Source organism: Mandrillus leucophaeus, unplaced genomic scaffold (assembly GCF_000951045.1).
Source record: "Mandrillus leucophaeus isolate KB7577 unplaced genomic scaffold, Mleu.le_1.0 Scaffold1232, whole genome shotgun sequence".
Classification (NCBI taxonomy): Eukaryota; Metazoa; Chordata; class Mammalia; order Primates; family Cercopithecidae; genus Mandrillus; species Mandrillus leucophaeus.
Genome location: NW_012100677.1, coordinates 416,499 through 435,971, shown reverse-complemented (window position 1 = coordinate 435,971; position 19,473 = coordinate 416,499). Strand labels below are relative to the sequence as shown.

General features: G+C 42.2%; 1 protein-coding gene across 6 annotated transcripts in view; it reads right to left on the bottom strand.

The window, feature by feature from the left end:
- The window catches only part of ELAVL4 (ELAV like neuron-specific RNA binding protein 4), a 155,668-nt gene that overhangs the window by 21,813 nt on the left and 114,382 nt on the right, over nt 1-19,473 (bottom strand). For all 6 annotated transcript variants that reach the window (XM_011971634.1, XM_011971636.1, XM_011971631.1 and 3 more), the window contains exon 3: nt 5,069-5,172. In XM_011971634.1, the coding sequence (XP_011827024.1) occupies nt 5,069-5,172 (104 nt within the window). The remainder of the gene's footprint in view (nt 1-5,068; nt 5,173-19,473) is intronic.

Here is a 19,473-nt window from a genome sequence, read left to right as displayed (position 1 = left end):
TTCTTTGTTCCTAATGAATGTGACAGAGCTGGACCAAATGCAACTTCACGGAAGCGGTTCTTAGTAAAAGTATAAAATTACAATGTAAATTCAGAAGCTGTTCTTTTGGAGCCCAAGAGAAGGTCAGGCCTGGGACAGGCATCAGGTGTGGGGTCAAGGAGTACCAGGAATAATTTTTCAGAATCCACAGCCATTTCCAGAGTCTAAAATGATCCCTATTGGAGATGACTTTAAAAAACAAAGCCAGTCGGGCACAGTGGCTCACGCCTGTAATCCCAGCACTTTGGGAGGCCAAGGCGGTCAGATCACCTGAGGTCGGGAGTTCACGACCAGCCTGACCAACATGGAGAAAACCTGTCTCTACCAAAAATACAAAATTAGCCAGGTGTGGTACTGCCTGCCTGTAATCCCAGCTACTCGGGAGGCTGAGGCAGGAGAATTGCTGGAACCTGGGAAGCAGAGGTTGCGGTGAGCTGAGATTGCACCATTGCACTCCATCCTGGGCAACAAGAGCGAAACTCTGTCTAAAACACACACACACACACACACACACACACACACACACGCACGCATGCACGCACCAAAAACAAAGCTAAACAAATAGCATCCCAAACCCCTAAATGAGGCAAGTCATCTCTACTGGGCTCAGGGTTGAAACACTAAACAATGACCCAATTTCCCAAGTGGGGTTCCAGGCTGCTCTGGCAGGCCAGTGAATGTAAACCCATGGTCCATACTCCATAGCTCTCTGACATACATGGATGGAAGAATCTCTAGGGCACTGCCATTTCTGGTTCACCCAAATCCGAGGACCTAGCACAGAGCCTGGAAAGCAGGGACTCAAGAAGAAATGAAGTCAGGTCTGTCCCTAGGTTGATGGCAGAAGCCCTGAGCCATGTCTGTTTACTAAAGAACCTGGAGGAGACAAACAATTCATTTGTTTGCTTTTTTTCTCCTTCCCATGCCACAGAGTATAACCCATGTGTGCACAGAGCCAAATACACACCCACTCATCCTCACAGAATGCACGTGTTGCTGAGCAAGCAGGCAGTATGACATCCCAACACTTACGACCTACTGCCAGAGAGTTATTTTTAAAACATTTTTTCTTACTCCAAGTCTCGCTTATCAATTGTGTGATCCTGGGTATGTCTCTAAATCTCCTTGGGCCTCAGTTTCCTCACCTGTATAAAGGAGGTAATAATAGTACCACCTGACAGGGCTATTTTAAGAATTAGAGTTGATGTGTATAAAGCACCAAGCTCCAGGGATATTTCAGAGATGAAATGATATCAAGCATGTAAAAGGGTTATAATAGTATTGGATACAGAGTGAATACTCACTATAAGTTAGCATTACTATTAATCTTTACTATTATTATTTCAAGCTCATGCTAACACATTAAGCAGCTCCTCTTCTGACAGAATCCTTCAGAGGCCGTTTTGAAGCTAACTTGAACTCCACTGCTGGCCTGTTGTATGGCTTTGGACAAGTCACTTCACGTCTCTGAGCCTGATCTCCAAGATGTGTGGTGGGAACTTTCTCCCACTAAAGAAGTTATAACCCAAAGAACAATTCCCCTGGAGTCACCATCCACACTACGCATTGGGAGCTTAATTACACATCATGCTCTTTCTCTGCTTTGGTGCTGTGCTGATGCCTAGACTGCATGCTCCTGGAGGACAGAGGTCTAGATTGCTCTCTAAATGCTGTCAGTATTCACACACAGTCACGTAACACTGCCCCTAATAAAAGGGAAATGGATATTTGTTGACTGGGAATCATCATTTTTGGGTACCTCCTAGTACAGGTTGAGTATCCCTTATCAGAAATGGGACCACAGATTTTAGATTTTGGAATATTTGCATTATACTGATTCAACATCCTTGATCCAAAAACTTGAAATTTGGAATGCACCAATGAGCATTTCCTTTGAGTGTCACGTAGGTGCTCAAAAAGTTTCAAATTTTGGAGCATTTTGGGTTTCAGATTTTCTGATTTGGGATGCCTAGCCTGTAGTGGACTTGTAATGAGCCATTCACTACCAATTGGCAAAACAATGTTTTCATATTTAAATGTGAGTTCATTTTCTTTTTTTTTTTGGGTGGGGGTGGGTTGGGGGGTGGTTTGCAAACTGCCTGTCAGAAGGTCAACTATTAATTTCTGTTTGGCCCACCTATATAACTCTTAACATTCTTTGAGTTATTTTCTAGCTTTTAAAAATTGGGAGATTGACATGAAAAAAATCTAGATTTTCATGTGTATTGAACAACCGGTAGATCTGGCAACAATCTGGGTTTAAACAGTTAGCAGCAGCAGCAGAATAGCTGTCCTCTTTACTGCTCACTACAGTCTCCACCACTCCCTTAGTGCTTTCCAGAACCTTCCCTGAATTCACCTGTTAATCATTAACCTTCACGGCTTTGGAATTAACTATTGATTTGCCTGAACCTATTTTGTGCATTACATTTAAAGTAGAGTGTTTTGCACTCCAGAAATTTGAAAAGGAGGGAGAAATTCGACCAAAGTTCACAAACATGTACTAGATGGTCCTGAGATCTCTGTAATGTACACTTCCAAACAAGATACTTGATTTTTTTTGCAGACAGGCAAGTTAACTATTCCTTCATGGGAGTCAGAGCAAAGAGATAAATCTCATGTCACTTATCAAAGCAAACAGAAGCAGAGGTAAACAGTGGCCTGAAAGACAAAAGAGCAATTTAAAAAAATTAATAAATGATGAGACTATTAAACAGCACACAAAAGGGGTTTGCTTTTTCTTCCCTGTAATATGATTTTTACCTAAAACATTGTGTCCCTTTAGAAAATGGAAGAAAAGTTAATAAAGGAACCTATCACTCAAACTTAATTTTTAGTACAGCAAATAAACTGCTTTAATGAAAGGGCTGAAATCCCCAGGTTTGCACATTAAATTTTCATTCGTAGTGGAGAATGGAAATTATTGATTCAGCCGTGGCATCGTGCATTTTGAATCCTACAGTGTCTCAGAAGCCCACATTACCGCTGGGTGCAAATGTGTTGGCAGCGTTTTGATGCAGGTTGAGCACAGGGTGGGTGAGGGGGTGGGGAAAGGAATATAGATAATGGAAGGAGGCAGACTCACTCTTTACAGAAAGAAAATCAATGTTCCTTGTCTCTAAGATCCACTTAGATAAAGCCTCTGATGGCATGATGGGCTAGGGGGTATATCTGAGACCAGAAAAGCCAGGTCTACTCAGTCTTTGGGGAAACCACAATGGCCTTGTGGAATACTTAAAAAAAAAAAAAAAAGCAAAATGGAAGGTTGATTATTTGATCCTAAGCCCCTGGAGAAGAGTTGGGGTTTCAAGAAAACTGTAAAGAAATGTACCTTTTTCAGTTCAAGGTTAGTGTGTCTGTCAAGGGAAGAGTAAATGTCTGACATTCTAATGCTGAACTGGATAGCACAGAAAATCAATCAAAACTACAAATACAGCTCTCAGTCTAGTGTGGCCTCATCAAAGAGTCAGGTGACATGAGCATCCGGTCTTGTCTTAAAGCATGAAAATAGGTATGTTTTTACTTTGAAAGAAATTAATCCTCCTGCGTCTCAGAGGACTACCCCACAATTAAACAACTCTTTGTTATTTCCTCATTAGAGAACTCATAGGAAATGATTCTAAGCCTAGACTGAGGCAGCCTGAATCAGGTCCATTTTGGGATCTTTGTGTACCAGGCTGTATGAGATCAGGGAAAGCAATCATCTTTAGAAATAAGCTAAACTCAATTGCAAAAGTAAAGCTGCTTAAAAAAGAAAGAAAGATAATCACATATTCTAAAAAGAGAAAGGTTTTGCTTTGTTTTTGTTTTGATTACCTTCCAGCTAAGATTATCTTATACCAGTAGTCTCCTCTATCAGGCTCGATGTTGGAAAAGTAGCTTTGTTGGACTAAAAAGTTCTGGTTTTGTGTTTTCAGATGCTGAGAGCTGGTGCCATCTATAGATTTCCATTCTGGGAGAGGTTTCTCTTTTGTCCTACTTTGCGTCAGACCTGCTGTCGTGAGGATAAGAGCGCCCAGGAGACACTTCCCTGCAGTTTAATAGGCTATGAAAGATGGGGACTCATTAATTGGCTGGCAGCTGCCCCTAAGCAGGACGCTGCCTGGAGGTGGGGGAAGAAAGGGAAGGAAGGCCGAAGAGGAGGCAGGCTCCATCCACTAGACCACCACTGGCTGCCCAAGGGAATCTCCAAGGCAAACAGCACTACCTCCTGAAGGATCCCACAAGTGAAGTCTGAACTGAGAGTATGACTATCCAGTGACAGAAACTTAAACCTCCTTCTGGAGGAGCAGGTTCTGGGTTATCGCTTTTCTTTTTTGACTTAAAACAACCCTTCCTGAGATATTATCTACCCATCTAATTATTTTCAGATTGCTGAAATGTTACTTCTTCTGTCATTCCCATACTATGCTCTCATCGATTTTATTATAGTACCCATCCCTCCCTATTACACTGGTATGTTTATTTATAACTGATACTCCCTTTTTGAGTCTCGATTAGGAGGGTCCTAGCCACCCTTTGGTAAAGCCAAGCTGCATCCTGGCACACAAAGCTTCCTGACTTGGCCCTGCCACCTCCCATCCTCATCTTTTCACCTTCCCATCCAAACTTAGGCCACACTATTTATATGCTGTCCCTGCTCACAACGTCTTACATTTTCACAGCTTTGCATGCACTGTTTCCTCTGCCTGGAACAGGTTCCTTGCCTCAGCCTTTTCCCTTGGCTCGGCTCTGGCCATCTTTGCAGACTCAGGCTCACAGGCCCTCTTTGTGGGGTCTTGAATCCCAAATATCCCATCTGCTCTTTTAATTGGAGGTCTCACAGCTTGTGATCCCTTCCCTCTACTCAACCCTCACCTCACTCTTCTGTAACACCCTGTGTCTCCCATTTAATATAGTGGATGGTAAATGTTCTTTGAATAAATCAAGAACACTGCTTCCAGCCCCCACATAGCCTGGATTTATCAGATCAACAGAATGAAATTTAACCAGTGCCTCCTGAATCAGGAACCGGCACATCACCTCTTACCTTTATGGTTTTGGTCTGGAGTCTGAGTCCATTTAAAGTGTTGATGGCTTTCTCTGCATCCTTTGGATCAATATAGTTAACAAATCCATACCCTAAACTCTGTCCTGTGGAAATATTAAAAAGAGAGAGAGAAAGGGAGAGAGAGACAGAGAGAAAGAGAGAGAGAGAGCATGCTCAGTATCTTTATAGAGGCAACACTTCCCACTGCAGTGAGTCAAAACTCTCCTTTGATATACAGTTCCTCTTACACCAGGGTTTACCCCCAGATTGAGAAGTGTCTAATTCCTCCAACTCTTACTCTTGTTGGCTATTAAACTTTAGGAGCTGTGCAAGCTAAAACTGGGTAAGTGCCCCTGCACAGCCACACAAGAGATACACAAGTATCCACATAATCAGGCAGAGGCAGGACATGGTAGAGGAAAGAGAACAGGTGTGGTTTGTCAGAAGAGAAACTGGAGCCTTAGAGCTTTCCCTGTCAGCTGTGCGACTTTGTAAGGAAGTCATTTAATCTCTCTCCCCCTCCCACCTCCAATCTCTGTTCTGGAGATAACAGCACTTACCTCAGGTAGGTTTGAGAGAGTGAGAGATTGTGTACAAAATGCCTACCAAGTACATTACCTAGATTGGAGTAGGTGCTCAACAAAAAACAGCTATGCTCTGCTCAGGCCCGTAAAATTGAGGCAAGTGCTGGACACAGTAACTGTGTCTATTGCCTCGGTCATGCCAGCCACACCCACACTCAGAGGGATGTAGCAAGATTTGAGTAGCAAAGACTGGAGACGTGTATAGTGAAGGACGCAGGCATGGCTGGAATTACAGCAGTTGCTACAAATCGTTCTTTACCCTCATCATCCCCTGAGTCAAAGAACAATAAAGAAAAAGGAGAGGGGGTTACTACTGAAAAGAGCTGAGGAGCTCCTAACACAAAGCTAAGAGTGCAAATACACTCTGAAAAGAGGATTTAGCTACTTTAGGTGGAGATGGCATCAACTTGTCTGCAAAGAGAGGTAGCAAGTGATAGGGCTCCCCCCAAGTGAAATAAAAATAATGTGCTTGCAATCGTGCCACTGATTATAAATAGTCCATCAGCTCTGCCATGTGTCATCAGCCAGAAATATCATTAGGAAACTTTACATTTTCTGACATACCCTTTAAGAAACACAGAGCTTGGGGTGGCTGCAAAACCAGCTTGAACTTCCCAGGCAATGTTATTGATTTGTGGGCGGCAGCAGAGCCGAAGGGGAGGAAAATGACAGGACATCACATGTCAGCAAAGACTGATTACATAAAGCTCTCTTTGGAGTACTGGGGCCAGGGCTGGGAGATAATACAGCAAAAGCCTGCCATGTCCTGGTGACAGGAGCCCATTTCAGCGGCCAAAAAATCTTTCCAACAGCTTCTGTTTTGCTGGTAAATGTCTGTGTTTGTGTTGGTTGTAGGAGGAAACCTGGGAAAACAAGTTGGGTTCTGGATGAGAAAATGGGCGACTTATTATAGGATGGAGCAAAGAGAATCACAAGAAAGCTCAATGGCATTTGACCCCAAATGGAAAACCCAAAATGACAACACCTTCCATTAGGATATTCCTTTGTTTTGGAAGAACAGGGTGAGAAGAAGACAGGCAGGGGCAAACTTTACCAGACATGCCCTTCACCAGCCAGGATTAGTAACTGAAGAGGAAGGAGAGAATGCTGGGTGCACTCCAGCTGCTGGGACCCTTCTCTTTCCATCTCACTGTGTAAGTATGGTGTGTGAGTGGTGTGTATGTATGTGTGTGTGTGGAGGGGGCAGGGTGAGGTGAATTACAAGATCCTGCCATATGTTCCAAAAAATTTCATCTTGCAAATACAAAAATACAGAGACCAATTTCATTGGTTTAAAAATATCATTTATCTGAAATTTGTCTCCATCTCATTAAACCCAGCTAAATAATTCACCTAATTAAATATATTTTCATCATGCAAATTTCTCAGTCATATTTACCTTGCATATATGAGAAGCTTTAAAAATTGCTGTACTAAAGTATTCTTATAATCACTTTTTAAAAACAGTCATTCACCAAGTTGAGCTGCTTTTAAAGGGTATTTTTAAAACAATTATGTCAATATAAACCTTATGTATAAGTTCTAGGAAACTGGTCAGATGGTCTATCTATCCAGCCCAATTTAATTTGTGTAAAATTGAAATAAACTATGAAAAATATAAACAAAACACTCACCACTTAACAGGAAACATTAGACCTAACTCACATTGGAGTAGTACTTGATTTATTATACTCATGGAATATATGTGGAGGAATCATGCTTACTAGTGGTACATGCTCCTGACACACTGCCCATCTTTCTAAAATTACTCATATATTGATGAAAATCTAAAATAAATATAATGAGCATAATTTTTACATTCTATATTTTATTTTGTTTTAGACCTTTGCTTCTGGAGGAAGGAAAACACATTCAAGTCCTAGGAAGACTCTGAAGGTCAAATGAGGGAAAGGAGCCCTCTTGCCCAGCAAGATGTATCATGTCAAGCCACTTGCTTGTATCAGTAAATCCACCATCACCTTAGTTCCTGACTGCAATTAGCACAACTGTGTTATCATCTGCTCTAGCTTTAGAGAGAGACTGCATTTAACATCAAGAATGAGGGTGCTTTTGGGAAAATAAAAAAATAAAAATAAAACACAGATGAACATCATTTCAGAAAGGAAGAGGAAAAAAAGATGATGATTCTCCTTGATATAAAATAATGAACTGCAAGCTCTAAAACAGAACATTGCATTGAACAAGAGGAGGACAGAGGCAGAAAAACTTGCCTATGAATTGAAAGATATGAGATAGTCTGGCACCACAAAGAAACTACCTGTGGTTAGCCTAGTTCACGAACAGGTTTTCTTAACATGCTTCTCACCATCATAGGAGTCCAACTAAGTCTAATAAAAAATACTCTATGGATCTAAGCATTCTCTTTTAACATGCCCTATAGAGGACTAAATCCCTAAGTAGAAAACATAAAAACCCAAGATTTACTTCTTTTAGAAACTATTTCAGTAGTAAAGGAGAGTAAAATGAGGAAAAATTTTATGTTTTAATTTTGGTGGCCGTATATTGGTGATGGGTTTTAGATTTGCAGTTCTGTATGTAAGTGTACCTACAAAAAAATAGATGAAACACATTCACAAAAAATAGCAACACTTTTTCTATGGGGACCAAGAGAAATGCTATGTTGGGAGGGCCTGAGGGATCCAGTCTGGAACCTAGAGCTAGTACGTATCTGCATTCCAGAAATCATATCTTTTTATTATTCTGTTTTTTTTTTTTTTTTTCCAAATGGCTACATCTTCTCCTTTTATCGGCAGCAGCAAGATTTGAGAACATAGGGATGGCAACAGTATTTTCAGAACAGAAAATTAAAACAACCTGTATTTTTGTTCCCAATTTGTGAGTTTATTTTGATGGAAGGTGAACAAATAAAAAGGAAATCATTAAAGTTAAGTTTATTGAATCCTCTTTATTAAAAAATAAGATATTATGAAATTAAGACTGTCTCCAAAATTTAGAAACTATAGTGAGCATTTGGCCCCTTGGTGCCCAGGTGACCTACAATCCTTATTGTGACCAGTCCCTAATAATCTTGTCCAGCAGGCATGGGTGAATGGTCCCCAGTTATCGTGCATGGGCAGGAAATGCATTCTTGGCAGTTTGAGATGGAAACTTAGAATTCAGAATGTACTTTCCAAGAGAAAACTGCTACACATAACGGCTACACTTTAAAGCACTTCAGAGTATTTTGAATTAAACAGGTTTTTGTTTTTAACAAGCTGTTCTTAAATCTGAACTTCAATATTTCTGTTTTTATAAAGCATAGGTACATAGGCATACACACAAATACATAATGTCTCCTCTTACTATGACATGGCAACATCTTTATTCTGTTATAATAATTTGTATATCTAACTTTTCCCCTTAGAAACCAAACACATCTTCCCAAAATAACTAGCTCATAAAAGTTTGTATCCTTGCACATAGTAAGTAATCAACAAATGCTTGATAAATGAAAGAAGGGATGTATGCATTTGTACTAGTCCTCCACTACTGAAAGCATATGACCAGAATGTTTGGTAAGTTTGGGGGAAGAGGGGGAAAAGAGTGGGTACCCAGGGAATTAATTTTGCATTTGTGAGAAAGAGAGAACACAACAACAAACTGACTCTGCGGATTGGAAAACAAAACACAAACAAGGAATATCCTGGGTAGGTTCTCCTCCGGTACAGATCAGATGAACAACAAAAATCACCCTTATCCACCTTTCCACAGAGATTCTGAGTTTACAAAATGCTTTCCCATCCTTCTATGCATTTGATTCTCCCAACAACCCTGTGTGAGAGATAATCATCATTTTATAGATGTGGATATTGAAGCTCAGAGAACATGGTGACTTGCCTAAGATTACAGAGCTAGATCATAGTCTGGATCAGGGGTCAGAAAACATGTTTATGTGTAGGGCAAGACAGTAAATAGTTTAGGCTTGGTAGGTCTTATGGTCCCTGACAACTCTGCCATTGTGTAGCAGCCATAGACAGTATGTAAACAAATGAGTGTGGCTGTGTTCTAATAAAACTTTATCTAGAAAAAAAGGCAGTAGGCCCAATGTGGCCCATGAGCTGTACTTTGCTGATCTTCTGGTCTAGATCATTTGACTTCAAATCCTGTACTCTCTGCCACAGCTAGTTACTCCATTTGAACTAAAATGTTATTATAACAATGATTCTGAGACTTGAAATGTATCAGAGTCTTTTTGAATCTGCTATGAAAAAGTAAATTATCTCCAGTAGTTTGTGTTAAGCATTTTTGTTATATTTAATCTCTAGAAAGTGTTGAGAGCATAGCTGGTTATAACCCCTTATTTTCCCAGCCATTCTGGATAGACATACTTTTTCCTTGCCTTTAGGGTCCTGGGGATTATTCTGATCCTGACGTCCTCATGGTTGATGACTGCAGTAGAGAAGCTGGCCAGAAAGAACCTCAGCATTTCTGCACTGCCAATCTGCACACCTTGCTCTTTCGCTCTTTAAAAACTATCATTCTCCAGAAACTGAACAGTTACTCCCCTCATCTGCAAAGCCCCTGAGGAGGCAGCCAGATGGGTAGCTGCTGTTGAAAACTTCTGAGTTGAGTAAGGAATTTTTATGGAAGTTAGAACTCCTAGCTCAGGCTGAAATCCTGTTCTCAAAGCACATGATAAAATCCCCAGTCACCTCAAGATCACCTGCATGGCGATAATCCACGTACTAGGTTAATTGCAGCCAACTCCATATCCTGGGACTCCCACTCATTGCCCATTCTGAGAGGTCTTTTCAGCTTTCAGAAGTCTTAAATCTACCCAAACACACCCAAGAAAGGGTCAGATGAATGGCTGTTACTGCATGTATCAATATGTGTGTGGTTCAAAACTGCTTGCTGTATAACCTTGGTTAAGTCATTTAAGCTTTATCAGCATGCTCTCTTATCTGGAAAAATAGAGATAATCCCTTAATTCTCACAATCAAAGGATCACTGTGAAGATTATATTAACATGGGGACTAATAGCAGCTACAATTTATTCAGTGCTTACTTTGTGCCAGGCACTGTACTAACTGGCTTATTAATGTTACCTCATTTAATTCTGTGTGAAATGGGTATCATCAGGCCCACTGTGCAGATAAGGAAAGTGAGGTTTGAGAAATGTTAAATAATCTGTCCAAAGTCAACCAGCAAGTAGCTCCAAGGCTAGGATTTGAATGAACTCCAGTCTGTTGGATATCTCAGTTCATGCTTTCTCTCCACAGGGGCTGGCCCGAGTGTAAGTGTCCAGCAGAGTGTCTGGCATCAGGCAGTTACTCAAGGGGATGCATTCACCTGCACTGGGGGTCTCTTCTCCTTTTTAACACACTGACTGGGGGTCCGTTGGGGTTCTGGAGTACCTATGACTGTTCTCTCCCATCCCACCTCTGAGAGGCTTACAATGAGTCTTGGCTTATTTCCTGCAAGCCCAGTGTTACTCGAGCCAACTAGTCAGAGGATTTATTTTCTTTTGGTCATTCACACAATTTCCTCAAACTAAGTATGTGGGTTTTTTTGTTTGCTTGTTTGTTTTGTCTCATTCTTTCGCCCAAGCTGGAGTACGGTGGCATGATCATAGCTTGCTGCAGCCTCAAACTCCTGGGCTCAAGCCATCCTCCCACCTCAGCATCCAGGGTAGCTGAGATTACAGGCGCATGCCACCACACCTGGCTAAATTTATTTATTTATTAAGAAATCACGTCTTGTTTTGTTGCTCAGCTTGGTCTCCAACTTTTGGGCTCAAGCATTCCTCCTGCCTCGGCCTCTCAAAGTGTTGGGATTACAGGCCACCATGCCCAGCTTACGTATGGTTTAAAACCTTGCTACTCAAGGTGTGGTTCCTGTATCAGCATCACTGGCATCACCCAGGGACTTGTGAAAAATGCAGCTCTTCAGGTCCCATCCCAGACCTACTGAATCAAAATCTGTACTTCCACAAAATCCTCAGGTAAGTCAAATGCACATGAAGGATTAAGAAGCATTGGTTTAAAGTATGACGAGAAACACTGGAAAGAAAGGGACTTGGAGTTGGTCAGATGTGTGTCTGAATCCCAGTTCTTCAATTTACTGCTGTGTGACTCTGGCTAAGTTAAATTAAACTCCCTGTGCCTTGGTTTCTGGGGATACTACACACCCAACTGATGGTAACAGAGAAGGGAAGCTCTGATGGGAAAGCTCTCAGAATTTCTTGGTATATGCTATTTCTTTTTGTCTCCAAAATTTGCTTTCTTACTTTGCGTCTTTCTGCTTCAATAATCTCATTTATAAGATGGGGCTAATATTACTTTTTTCAAGGGGTTAATAAGAAGATTAAAAGTGGTAATTCATGTAAAGTCACTGCCATATAACAGATGCTCAATGGATGTTTGGTTCCTTTTCCTTCTTCTCTCATTCCTCATGAGATACTGTCTGAGACTGCTGTCTATGTGAATGTTATTCCTCAATGAAACCGCAACCTTCTTGAAGGTAGAGACTGCTTCTGATGCCTTTCTTTTACATTGGGGCATATAATATTCAACACACACACAAATCCCACATATAACTGGCACCTACCACATGCTAGACCCTATGGGTAGACCCCAAAATGACCAAAAAATTGTCCCCGCATTCAGGGAGCTTATAATGTAGAAGGAAAACACAGGTATAAAAACTAATTATAGCCCAGCAAAAATAATACATACAATAGGTATTTTTCTTTTAAAGCTATATATAAGAACAGAGAGAAAGTTGAAATTGAGTCTGACTGAGCAGACTAGGGAAGGCTTCATGGAGGTGGAGACATTTAAGCTGGGCTTTGAAGATAAAGCAGAGTTTTGATAGAGTTTCCCTATCACATTGATGACATTCCAACTTGAGGGCTGAATCCAAGTACTACATTTATCCCACAGATAATTAGCGAGCATGTGTTACGTGCCAGGCATATCACTAGGAATATAGAAGAGAACAAAACCTACTTGTTTTCTGCCATCACTGAATTTACATTCTTATTGGGGTTGAGGGAGATGGACAATAACTACATAAATAAAATATAATGTTTGTCAGATGATAGTGAGTTGTAGGGAGAAAATAAAGCAGAGAAGAAGGAAAGGCAGTGTAGGGGGTGGAGTTGTGATTTTTAAATAGGTATGATGATTTTTAAATAGGTATGATAGTTAATACTGAGTGTCAACTTGATTAGATTGAAGGATACAAACTATTGATCCTGGGTGTGTCTGTGAAGGTGTTGCCAAAAGAGATTAACATTTGAGTCAGTGGGCTGGGGAAGGTAGATCCACCCTTAACCTGGTGGGCACCATCTAAACAGCTGCCAGTGATATAAAGCAGGCAGAAAAATGAGAAAAGGAGAGACAGGCCTAGCCTCCCAGAGATCCAGCATCTTTCTCCCACGCTGGATGCTTCCTGCCCTTGAACATTGGACTCCAGGTTCTTCAGTTCTGGGACTCGGACTGGCTCTCCTTGCTCCTCAGCTTTCAGACAACCTATTGTGGGACCCTGTGATCATGTAAGTTAATACTTAATAAACTCCCCTTTATATATATACACATATATATATGTGTGTGTGTGTGTGTGTGTGTGTATATATATGTATCTCCTATCAGTTCTATCCCTCTAGAGAACCCTGACTAATACAGATTTTGGTACCAGGAGTGTTTCTAGAGGAACAGAATATTAAGGATGAAGTTCTTTAATTAGTTTTGGGGTTTTTGGAGTTCGCTGCTTAATATGATTAGACCCCAAAGTGCTAAGGACTCTACTTCTAATAGTACGGAGAACACTGATAGTCTTTGGCATGAACTGTTTAGAGCGTTATGCAAAATAAACACATTGGGTACTCCTGATTCACCGCTTGTGAGCGGCAAGGAGTTTAGTGACTCTATACATAAGACCTTTGACTGTATGTGGCAAACCAAGGGGCATAATGAAGCGGGTTGGTTGCTCCTAAGTTCAGTGGACAAAGTGATGAAAGAAAATGATGAACTCAGGGATTCTGTCTCCCAGCTTCAGAAGTAGATACTGAGCTTCAAATCTGCTAAGACTGCCTTGAGTGAGAGTCTTATGTCTTGCAGAGAAAGAGCTGAAATTGTGGGAAAACAGACACGAGCTCTTCTCATGTGAGTGGCTGACCTGCAACTAAACATGCATGCACAGCCTCACCAGGTGTCTACTGTTAAAGTGAGGGCATTGATTAGAAAAGAATGGGACCCTGAAACTTGGAATGGGGATGTGTGGGAGGATCCTAAAGAAGCTGGGGACACTCCTGCCACCCTGATGAAGCAGGAGACACTCTTGCCACCCTGCCTTCTCTTCCCCAGCTTGCGCCAATGGCCTCATGGGGAGTTCCCTATGATCAGTTGACAGGGGAAGAGAAAACAAGGGCCTGGTTTACAGATGGTTCTGCATGATAGGCAGGCACCACCTGAAAGTGGACAGCTGTTGCACTACAGCCCCTTTCTAGGACATCCCTGAAGGACAGCAGTGAAGGGAAATCTTTCCAGTGGGCAGAACTTTGAGCAGTGCACCTGGGTGTGCACTTTGCATGGAAGGAGAAATGGCCACATGTGCAATTATACATGATTCATGGGCTGTAGCCAATGGTTTGGCTGGACGGTCAGGTACTTGGAAGAGGCATGATCGGAAAATTGGTGACAAAGAAATCTGGAGAGAGATATGTGGATGGATTTCTCTGAGTGGTCAAAAACTGTGAAGATATTTGCATCCCATGTGAGTTCTCACCAATGGGTAACTTCAGCAGAGGAGGATTTTAACAACCAAGTGGATAGAATGGCCTGATATGTGGACACCACTCAGCCTCTTTCCCCAGCCATCCCAGTCGTCGCCCAATGGGCCCATGAACAAAGTGGCCATGGTGGCAGGGATGGAGGTTATGCATGGGCTCAGCAACATGGACTTCCACTCACCAAGGGTGACCTGGCTACAGCCACTGCTGAGTGCCTAATTGGCCAGCAGCAGAGACCAACATCGAGCCCTTGATATGACACCATTCCTCGGGGTGATTAGCCAGCCACCTGGTGGCAGGTTGATTATATTAGACCTCTTCCATCATGGAAAGGGCAGAGCTTTGTCCTTACTGAAATAGACACTTACTTCAGATATGGGTTTGCCCATCTTGCACACAATGCTTCTGCTGAGACTACCATCCGTGGACTCACGGAATGCCTTATCCACCATCATGGTATTCCACACAGCATTGCCTCTGACCAAAGCACTCACTTTATTGCTAAAGAAGTGCAGCAGTGGCTCATGCTCATGGAATTCCACTGATATTACCATGTTCCCCATCATCCTGAAGTGGCTGGATTGATAGAACGATGGAATGGCCTTTTGAAGTCACAATTACAAAACCAACTAGATGGCAATATTTTGCAGGGCTGGGGCAGAGTTCTCCAGAAGGCTGTGTATGCTCTGAATCAGTGTCCAATATGTGGTACTATTTCTCCCATAGCCAGCATTCATGGGTCGGGGAATCAAGGGGTGGAAGCGGAAGTGGCACCACTCACCATCACCCCTAGTGATCCACTAGCAAAATTTTTATTTCCTGTTCCTGTAACATCACGTTCTGCTGGCCTAGATGTCTTAGTTCCAGAGGGAGGAACACTGCCACAGGAGACACAATAACGATTCCATTAAACTGGAAGTTAAGATTGCTGCCTGGATACTTTGGGCTCCTCCTACCTTTAAGTCAATGGGCTAAGAAGGGAGTTGCAGTGTTGGCTGGGGTGACTGACCCAGACTATCAAGATGAAGTTAGTCTACTACTCCACAACAGAGGTAAGGAAGAATATACATGGAATACAGGAGATTCATTAGGGTGTCTCTTAGTATTACCATGCACTGTGATTAAGGTCAATGGGAAACTACAACAGCCCAATCCAGGCAGGACTACAAATGGCCCAGACACCTCAGGAATGAAGGTTGGGTCACTCCATCAGGAAAAAAAACCATGACCTGCTGAGGTGCTTGCTGAAGGCAAAGGGAATACAGAATGGGTACAGAAACAGGGACAGTAATTGTCTTGGGTATTTCCTCCATTTTTTGCTAAAAACATGTTTGTGCTTATATAAACTTGCACTAAGAAAATATCTTTATTTCCTTTTCCATTATCATGTGACATAAGATTTATTGATTTCATATCAGCATGTAAGTATTGTTAACTTAATATAATGGTATTTGGGTTGGGGATTGGTGCGTTTCTGGTTGTTTGAAGGATAGTTGTATTATGCTTGGTGTAATCATGAGCTTATTACTACCTTTATTTGAAGATTATGTATAACCTCAAGAGATGTGTATGGGTTCAAGTTGACAGGGGTGGACTTGTGATGGTTAATACTGAGTGTCAACTTGATTGGCTTGAAGGGTACAAAGTATTGATCCTGGGTGTGCCTGAGAGGGTGTTGCCAAAAGAGATTAACATTTGAGTCAGTGGGCTAGGGAAGGCAGATCCACCCTTAATCTAGTGGGCACAGTCTAATCAGCTGCCTTAAAATATAAAGCAGGCAGAAAAACGTGAAAAGGAGAGACTGGCCTAGCTTCCCACCCTACATCTTTCTCCCATGCTGGATGCTTCCTGCCCTTGAACATTGGATTCCAAGTTCTTCCGTTTGGGGACTTGAACTGGCTCTCCTTGCTCCTCAGCTTGCAGGCAACTGATTGTGGGACCTTGCGATTGTGTACGTTAATACTTAATAAACTCCCCTTTATACACACACACATACACACACACACACACACACATATATATCTATATCTCCTGTTAGTTCTGTCCTTCTAGAGAACCCTCACTAATACAAGTGGTCAGGTAAGGCCTCACTGCTAACATGATGTGAGAGCAGAGATCTGAGGGAAAGGGCTGGGGTGATTGAAGGGTGGTAGCCAGTCACTTCTATCAGAGAAAAGGGCATTCCAGGCAGAGGGAATCTCATGCGCAAAGGTCCTGAAGCAGGAATATGCTTGGCATGTTGGAGCAGTGGCACAAGTGAATGTGCGGGTAATCTACCATCACGCTTATCAAATGACTGAAAAGAGGAAAGCGGCACCCTTGGTTTCTTCAATCTGAATTACCATGCTGCTGAATAAGACATGTATGAAAAAACTGCAGTGGCCCCCTCCCCTCAGTCTTGCAGATCAGGTGAACATTCTCACTGACATATCCTTTGAAAACTGTCTTGTAATGTGTCTCTGTTACCCACTAGACTGGGAGCAACATGGGAACAAGGTGCTGCTTTATTCATTCCTTTTCCCCCAGGAACTAACAAAGGGCCCATAACATTATTGGATATCCAGTAAATGTTTGTTGGGTAAACTAATGAATATTATCTATTCACATGGATATTTACATTCTCTTAACCACCTTCAGTCTCCCAAATACCAAACATAAAAGGACCGGGAAAAGCAGCAAAATCTTTTTTTACCAGAGCCTTACCCATGTCCATAGGAAGTTGATAAGAGGAACTCGATCCCATAAGACACATGTGAAAGACCTGTGGGTATTTAGTTTGAAGGAGAGAAGACTTTAGAGATATCCAAAGCCCTTTCTTTTATTTTTTTATTTTTGTAGAGACAGAGTATTGCTGTGGTTGCCCAGGCTGGTCTTGAACTCCTGGCCTCAAGCAATCCTCCCACCTAGGCTTCCCAAAGCACTGGCATGCGCCACTGTGCCTGACCTCAAAACCCCTTCTAATATTTTGACAGGTCATGATGGGAAAATAAGGGTAGACTTGCTATGTGGGGCTCCAAAAGAGAGAATGAGAGTCAGGCAGTGGAAGAAAATAAGGGAACAGATTTTTGCCTTTATAAAAGGATAACTTTCTAATAATGCTTTTTTAAGGGGTGGGCTGCCTTGTGAGGTGGTAAGAGCCCCATGCCTAGACATGTGCAAACAGAAGCTGGACCTACTATTTGTCAGAGGATGCTACAGCAGTTGGTAAGACTGACCCATAAGATCCCTTCAAAGGTTCTAAATTCTATTTATTTTAGACTCAATGCTCATAGTGGGTTTCAGTTTATCCTTATTTCTGAGAAAATAAAAATAACAGCGAATATTTTTTGAGCACCCATTATCGGTCAAGCACTTTACTTACATCACTACTTACATACTCTTTACAACCCTCTGAAGTAGGCATTTTGATATCTGTTTTACTGAAGGGGAAATTAAGGCCCATTACGGCCCGGAGGGAGAAGTAGCTTTCTTGTCTAGAAAATAGTGGCTAGGCCCATCTGACTCCAGAGCCAGTGCACTTTCTGCTGTGCCCTGGTTTCTTGAATATGTGCTCATTTGTATGCTTAAATACCTGCCCTGACATTAGCATAGTATGCCTGAGACTTTAAGAGAGCATGAGGTTGGTTGGTTGCTTGCTTGCTTTTTGAGACTGAGTCTCACTCTGTCATCTAGGCTGGGGAGCAGTGGCATGATATTGGCTCACCGCAACCTCTGCTTCCTGGGTTCAAGCAATTCTCGTGCCTTAGCCTCCCGAGTAGCTGGGGTTACAGGCATGCACCACCACTCCTAACTAATTTTTGTATTTTTAGTAGAGACAAGATTTTGCCATGTTGGCCAGGCTGGTTTCGAACTTCTGGCCTCAAGTGATCTGCCCGCCTCGGCTTCCCAAAGTGCTGTTATTACAGGCATGAGCCACTGCACCTGGCGAGAGAGCATGGGTTTTCTAGTACCAACTCCAAGTCTTTGTTCTCCCATTTAATTCCAATATATATCCCAAAGTATCCCATTCCCATCTCCCAACTTGGCTGTGCCTTTCAAACTGGATCTGATGCATCATAAAATGACAGTCTTGGAAAGGACGTTAGTATCAACCGTCTTCAAATCCCTTCTACAGATGTGGAAACTGAGAACCAAGAAAGAAGAAAGGAGCTCATGATCTAGTAGAAAAGTCAGACTCATGAATTATCAGTGATAGTATAGTTAAGTGTTACAATAGTGAGAGAGGGCTTTCTGGAGGATATGATTGAGGATATGAATTGAGACTAATTTGAAAAAATTGACAGGAGACAGCCAGGCAATAGGCAGTCAAGGGCAACAGGTATAGTAGGGCATTTCAGAAGGAGAGGACACAATGAGCACCCATTCCTTGAGAAGAAAGAACTGTCACGAAATTTATAGTCATCACTTCCACATGTTGTTGATATTAACCTGTACTGTCAATACCATTTCTAAGTTGAATCCATCCTCAGATTTTTATATGAGGTCTCCTTATATCTCTGGCAGAGATTCAGGAATCATTTAAGCATCTGTAATTTTGAGTGTATCTGCTCTCTGCCAACAATATTGTTTAAAAAAACAGGACTGGCTGGGCACGGTGGCTCATGCCAGTAATCCCGGCACTTTGGGAGGCCAAGGCGGGTGGATGACTTGAGGTTACGGGTTTGAGACCAGCCTGACCAACAGAGCAAAACCCTGTCTCTACAAAAAGTACAAAAATTATCTGGGGGTGGTGGCATGCGCCTGTGGTCCCAGCTACTTGGGTGGCTGAGGCAGGAGATTCACTTGAACCTGAGAGGCAGAGGTTGCAGTGAGCCGAGATCACACCACTGCACTCCAGCCTGGGTGTCACGGCAAGACTCTGTCTCAAAATAATATCAACACAATGACAACAAACCCAGGACCTAGTCTCCCTTATTTTGAATTCCCAAAGTATTTAAAATTACCTTGGGCCAGTCCTTGGTTATTTCCAGAGGGTATATTCTGGCTTCCTAAGTAGATGTTTGTACTCATCATGTGGCATCAAGATGGCAACAAGCAAAGTGCCTGGCCTGCAGTAGGTATTTAAT